Source organism: Neolamprologus multifasciatus, chromosome 22 (assembly GCF_963576455.1).
Source record: "Neolamprologus multifasciatus chromosome 22, fNeoMul1.2, whole genome shotgun sequence".
Taxonomy (NCBI): Eukaryota; Metazoa; Chordata; class Actinopteri; order Cichliformes; family Cichlidae; genus Neolamprologus; species Neolamprologus multifasciatus.
This window is the reverse complement of record NC_140459.1, coordinates 34,598,598-34,605,001: the sequence shown is the minus strand read 5'-3', so window position 1 is coordinate 34,605,001 and position 6,404 is coordinate 34,598,598. Positions and strand designations below refer to the sequence as shown.

Genomic DNA, 6,404 nt, shown 5'->3' with positions numbered 1-6,404 from the left:
TGCACACAGCTGAATGTGCAAACGTATTATACTAGATGGCAAACAGAAAAATGATAACACAGAAGTGTTGATAGGTTTGTAGCATAAACCTATTTGCTGGAACGTTAAGGACAATTTGCTACGCAGCAAAAAGCAAGACACAAGTCACCAAAGTTCTCTGGGTTACTCATGCATGAGGGAGACCTGCCTGGAGCCAAGTGTCGTTCCACCACTTGACCTCCGTCAGCCTCTCAGCCAGGTTCCCCATAGCACTCCTTTTATTGTGGTTACATGAATATGCATAGGGTCATTAACATATAACATCTTACATAGGTATACATGTGAACAAAGAACACTGTGTGTGTGTGTGTGTGTGTGGTCAGAGTGTGACCCCATAAAGACTTCCCTAAACCTGCTGGTCTGGAAGTCAGATATAGATACGTTTATCGTACCATAAAACAATAAGAGAAGGTACGACCTCTTCCGATGCTCCCAGGATGTAGGTGTGAATGCCAGAACACTCTGGAATGCACACCAAGCCTTTGCAGACTGCTAAAGATCACACATCCTATCACTACACAATCGATTATACACCTCTAAGCATATATGGTTAAATATTTCCTAATACAAATGACAATAATAAAATCTAAACCCATCAAGTGTAACATGTTATAAAATGTACTCCACTGTCCCGTCACATTCCAGGGAGTAAGGAGGAGACGGCTGAGCTCATCAAACTCCGGGGTGAAAACGAACACCTGTTCACTGGTGCCAGGAACTCACCCGCTGCAGGTTGGAGGTATAGCAACAGTATGCATGCATAAATCTGTTGGGCATATTGGAGAGTGCCTGTCCTGCCTTGTAGTTCGTAGTTGGCACATATTGCTGAGGATCCTGTGCAAGGATTAACATCATTGACATGTCCTGTCATATTCCGTCTACCAGGGCAATCCTGGAGCAGATGGGGCTGGCGGGCCAAATCACCCCGTTGCAGGCGGGAAAAAAATGGGACAACCTAAAGAAAAAATACAAAGTATGTGCAGTACCATTGGAATATAAATCATATGAACCCCAACATGTGAACCTGTACTGTTGCTGTTGCGGTGAACTGCCACTTTGATCCCCTCTGCCTGTAGGATTGCAAGTATCCCGCAACAGGTGAGGGGGTGAGTGGGAAGACCACTGCTGCCACCTGGCCCTGGTTTGTCCCAATGGATGAGGTCCTAGGACAGAGGCCGTCTACCAGGCCTCCAGTCCTGATTGCCTCCATCCAAGAGCACACTCCAGGGCCCAGTACAGCAGTGGGCACCCAAGGGCAGGATGTGGAACGGCAGGAGGATGAGGCACAGCTGGAGGCACGACCAGAAAAGAGGAAGAGGGACAGGGAGGATGAAGACCTGGAATTGATAAAAGAGGACATGAGGCTACAGAGGGAGATTGAAGACAGACGTGCCGAGTGAATGGACAGGATCATAACTCTACTGGAGAAGGTTGTGGAAAAACAAAATGAGTGAGGTAGTGTGAATAGGACACCTACAGGTCCCATATTTATGTTTGTGCAGGATATATGAAATGTGGACAAAATAATTTAAGTTCTGTTAATACAAGTTGCACTTTTTATTTGAATTGTTGAACAAATGTGGAAAATGAACAGAATGTACAAAGTCCTGTGAATAAACAAAATTTTGTTACACTCCAACTGTGTTTGGAGCAGTCAGTCATACTGCATACGACGTCACAATATATGTGTAACTCACTGACTGTAGAAAACATGGACGACGCGACCCCGCCTCCTACCATTGTGCAAAAATGAAGCCAAAATACCCGCTTGTGGAGGCTGCCATCTTGCAAATTTGGAGCCAGAGTCTGCGCAGTAGTGACTTGAGGTGGAGCGACTGTGTAACGCTCCCGCCCACACACCCGCTGGACGTGACCGCAAACACGCCCCCCTACACTTTCTACGTAGCCCGGCTGCTCGAGTTTTTTTGCTGGTTTACCGCGACTGACGACTCGTTTAATTAAGGTAAACACAACCATGTCACTGTTATGAAAAAGACACACAGCTCATCATCTTATAGTTCTAAAATCACTCTGTTGTTAATTCGTTAGTTAGCTTAGCCGCTAGCATACGCACTGTGTTGGAGGCTTGTTGCTAGCTAGTTAGCGATGCTACACACCTGCTACTCTTAATAGTCTTCAACACTTGTGTTTTTTTTTATCCATTTTTAGACAGCGATGAGATCAGCTGCACACTCTACAGAGGCCCAGAGTTACTGTTAATATCAAAAATATAATGCTGTCCTTTGAGATTTTAACATAAGACTGTGAGTGTAATGGATCTAAAACTGTTTAAATCTCTACAGCCTGGTAACATGGAGACTTTAAAAACATCAGCAGAACGTTTCAGTAGTGTAGTCTAATTTGTTCTTTTCATTTAATAATAGAGTCCATATTATATCAACAGCTACAGTCACCCTGGAGAGAAACTAGTGAGGGAGACCATCAGGACCAAGCTGGGTTTCCTGGGTCCAGAGGTTTGGAGAAACTTCTTCCCTTTCTTTCATCACAGCTGTCCTGTGCCATAAGTTCTGTTGACCCACTGAAAGAGGCGTCATTTAAGAAACACCAGGAAGACTGAAGCTCATCGCATTGATCAAGCAGGACTCATGATCTTCACCAGCAGCTCCCTCACAGGGAAATCTTCAGCACTCCTCCGTAGGCCCGCCCCAGGAGATGGATAAACCCAGCATTTCATCAACACTGTGATGAGACCTTTGCTTTGTGTAATGTTATAAATACTCAGATACTCCCCAGAGGCTCCAGACTTTTACATAAAGATATTATATTCAGTCCTGTAGAAAGTTATATATTTAAAAATATGTGATCCTCTCTGGTTACTCTGGTATGAATAACTCTGAATCACTTTATGGTAAATAACACACTATGTGTAAAAAAACTGTGAAAAAATTCCAGATGACAAGATTGTAGTTCAACATACAAGTGACGACCTTTGACCTTCATCAGGTTTTATTTAATTGTGTTAGAGAAAATCTCATATGCTCTTCATGCAGCTGAGTACATCAAGTGTTTAAAACAGAAGCTGTGCAGGTCTGAGATCAGCAGCTTTGTGAAACACCAAACTGAGGTCCTGTTAATGCTGATATATAGTGACACAGTTACATGAGTGATTAATCCTTTTGTTTTTTTGTCTTTAGCTTTATCAATAAAGCTGCAGCTTTCACTACAACACGTGTGGTACTTTAACCTTTGTACTGTTTTCATCAGTTCATTTTGCAGTTAACATGTGAACATGTTGGATGATCTGTCTGCTGTCACTGGGTGGTGCTGAGGTCTGAATCTGAGGGCAGCTCCTGTAATCACAAAGACAACAGAACCATCAAACTCAGTGTAGCCAAGTACAGGATAGGGTAGGGAAAGTTAAAGTAAGATGGAGAGAATGGGCCAATAGCTAGATTCGTAGGAGGGATAAAGTGAGTTGCGTGGAGAAGAATGACTGGAGCCACAGGTAAAGTTGCTATGGATTGTATTAAACTATTTAGCAACAATTTAACAGCATTTCATGAACAGAAATGAAAACATAAAATAAAATACAGTGACAGCAATAATAATAACAATCAGGGTCCTATCTGAGCTCAGATATGTCAGTCTTGCCGGCTTAATAGTCAGTGTTCAGTCAAGTCAAATCCAATAGGTCAAAAGTCTGTGATTGGTGCGATTTCGTCCTACCGCACTGTTGCAATTGTTCATGAGAGAAGAGCGACCTGCCCTTCTGGGCCAACTCGGAATGGCTGTGGTTCGGTTCAAAGAGAAAGGCTCGCCATCTTCCTCGTCAGGAAGAAATCCAGGTCTCACGATCCCATAAAAAAAAACCTAGCCTGTAAACAACAGGACTATTACTAATTCAGTTCACACTCTAATGATATACATGGCCATATGTGTAAATAATGCAAGTGCTATAACAAAACAAGCACAAAACATTAATTCTAATTTCTAACTATAGTCCATACAGTGCATCTTAATCATGAATGCAATCTTTAAATCACAATCAGCTTATTCTATCAAGGTACACATTTCTATCAGAAATCAGAAATAAACCATAAACTATGGTAGATTATTTTTTTACAGTATTGCCCTTTAACTGAATTACAGGAGCATTGCTTTACACTGCATAGCAATGAAGCAATATATTATTTACACTCAATGTACAGAATAAAATTACCAAAAGAATATACAAAAACCCACAGGCTGTAGTTTTACAGTATGTGGTAACGTATCAGCACAGTAAGAATAAACACGGACATCTATCCAGTGCCGCTCGAGCATCAAATGTAACAAAAATAAAGTAGATTCATGACCTTTAAGATCAAAATTAACTTATTCCATCATCTTATTTTAGTGCATTTAATATTCAACAAGTAATACTAGAATATCATCAGCACACAAGCTGAGTGCTCAGAATGGCTGAACTCCGTGGGAAACCCCGTGTGTTCTCCCACAGTGAAAACGTGGTCAGCTACAGCTACAGCTATAAGCATCAGGCTAGTTAGCTTTTCAATTAGCCTGATCCGCCCAGTCCCAGTTTAACTCACCAGCACACTTCTAATGTTCAACTCTCAGAGAGGATCTTGTCCACTTCATCCGCTCCCGTGCAGATCTACAACATTGAAATTGGGCCATTATATTCCCCGTTAACTTGTTGTTAGCTTTTTAGCTTCAAGGTTAGCTTAACAGCTTCTGACTCACCGCGATGGTTTCAAGGTCCAAAATGTTCACAACAAATCAGGTCCGTTTCTCCAAGGTCCATGCAGATCTCCGGTATGGATATTTGCTCAATTTATCAAGTTAATAGTTCTTTTCCAGCAAAAAGCTTGGCGGTGAAAATCAGCAATGGTCTCGTGCACCTCCGTCTCTCTCTGTGTCTGAGCACGTGACGGTACAGAGCAGGGGAAGGCGGGGCTTGTTCCTTCCTAACCAGTAGGGGTGTTAAATATACTCTTTGGGTTTCATTCTTATATTTATAGTATTTATCTTTTATTATTGATTTACTTTTGATCAAATCAGTGATTAACAGAGTAATGATGAATCACAATTGACAATAACAATGTTGTAGTGCATTACTGAGTTGTGTAAACTCACTGGGTTACATCAGATATAAATTTTATCCCTCAAAATTGAAATAAAGCTGATTCTTCTGTCCTCACACACTCAGGATCTGAAGTTCTTCTCTTACATTTTTTCAATATTACAGTACACTACAGTACTTTAATCCATAGTTCCTGATTAATGAGGAGTTACTGAAGTACAAGCTTTTAAAAAATAAATTGTTACTGTCTTTACAGATGTGGCAAGAGACTGAAAACATGCTGTTGTTTGCACATATTTAATATTCAGCTCTGCACAGGAGCTGCAGCAGGGTGCAGCCTGTTGCTTTTACAGTATAATACTTGTAATAAAAGTACAGTAACAGTAATTAGTGACTGAGCAGCTCGGAGCGTTTCTCTTGATTTCTTTAGTAAATTCATTCACCTGCACAGCTAAACGAACCCTGACAGCCGAGTGCTCCTTTTAGCTAGCTAGGTCTCAGGAGCTAGCTAAGGACGGTAGTTACGGATTAGCTTAGAAACACGTTTAACTTACCGAAAAAGTGCAGCGGGGCCTCGGGTCCTTCTGTCGGGTAGTCCAGTTTACTGAAGAACACCTCAGGCTGTCAGGTTAAAACACTCGGTCGTGTTTTTGTAGCGTAAAGGCTGGCCCTCCTCTCAGAGCCTACGCTCTATCTGCTATTCGCAAACAGAGATACGCAAGTTTCTCCGTGACTGCAGCTGTCAGTCAAAGCTCTTATGATGACGTTTCACCCCAATTTAACATCACCGCGGTAGGAATTAGAATCAAACTTATGGGAAAGGAGACCCCTTGAACATCAATCAGCGTGATGAGAACTATTGAAAACAAAAGAAAGAATCTTTGGAATTAATTTATTTTAGTCTCACCCCGGTCCCATCCACTAACATGTAGGATGTGGGGTTTATGGCCTATACTGGAGCCAGACACCAGGGGGCGATAGAGACGTTTTGGCTTCATTTTTGGAGAGCTGTCACGTTGTCCATTTTTTCTACAGTCAATGGTTCTGACACACACAACAACACTACACACTAACTACACAAGATTTGTGCTAAACGTCGCAAATCTCTCACATCTCAAACACACCGTCACTCCTAAAGCTTCCTCCCTCCTAAACAACTAAATGCCATGTTGCCATATCATTCTTTGATTGGTCCACATGGTACATTTTTCGACCAATAGGAAAGGCGGGGTTTTTTTGGTGTTGTTTTTGCTCACCGGCTTTCGAGTGTTTTCCTTATAAAACACAGTTTTCACCATTTCTTCCTGCAGTAAATATAAAC

General features: G+C 41.8%; 2 protein-coding genes and 1 long non-coding RNA gene across 3 annotated transcripts in view; 1 reads left to right on the top strand and 2 right to left on the bottom strand.

The window, feature by feature from the left end:
* Nucleotides 1-6,404, bottom strand: part of LOC146493891 (protein NLRC3-like) — a 73,964-nt gene that overhangs the window by 29,123 nt on the left and 38,437 nt on the right. The gene's annotated exons all lie outside the window — the stretch shown is intronic.
* On the top strand, nucleotides 781-4,185 carry LOC146493895 (uncharacterized). Its single transcript, XM_085149739.1, has 2 exons — nucleotides 781-1,012; nucleotides 1,116-4,185. Exons 1-2 carry the CDS (start codon nucleotides 899-901, stop codon nucleotides 1,437-1,439), a joined length of 438 nt encoding a protein of 145 aa, XP_085005865.1. The 5' UTR covers nucleotides 781-898; the 3' UTR covers nucleotides 1,440-4,185.
* Nucleotides 2,155-5,054, bottom strand: LOC146493894 (uncharacterized). The gene is made up of 2 exons (XR_014872125.1): nucleotides 4,744-5,054; nucleotides 2,155-4,654 (listed from the first exon to the last, which is right to left on the bottom strand). It is a non-coding gene; the product is annotated as an uncharacterized LOC146493894 (long non-coding RNA).

Coding starts and splice junctions, on each gene's coding strand:
- LOC146493895 (XM_085149739.1), top strand. CDS start 899: ATGTCCTGTCATATTCCGTCTACCAGGGCAATCCTGGAGCAGATGGGG. Junction 1,013..1,115: donor ACCTAAAGAAAAAATACAAA/GTATGTGCAGTA, acceptor CTCTGCCTGTAG/GATTGCAAGTATCCCGCAAC.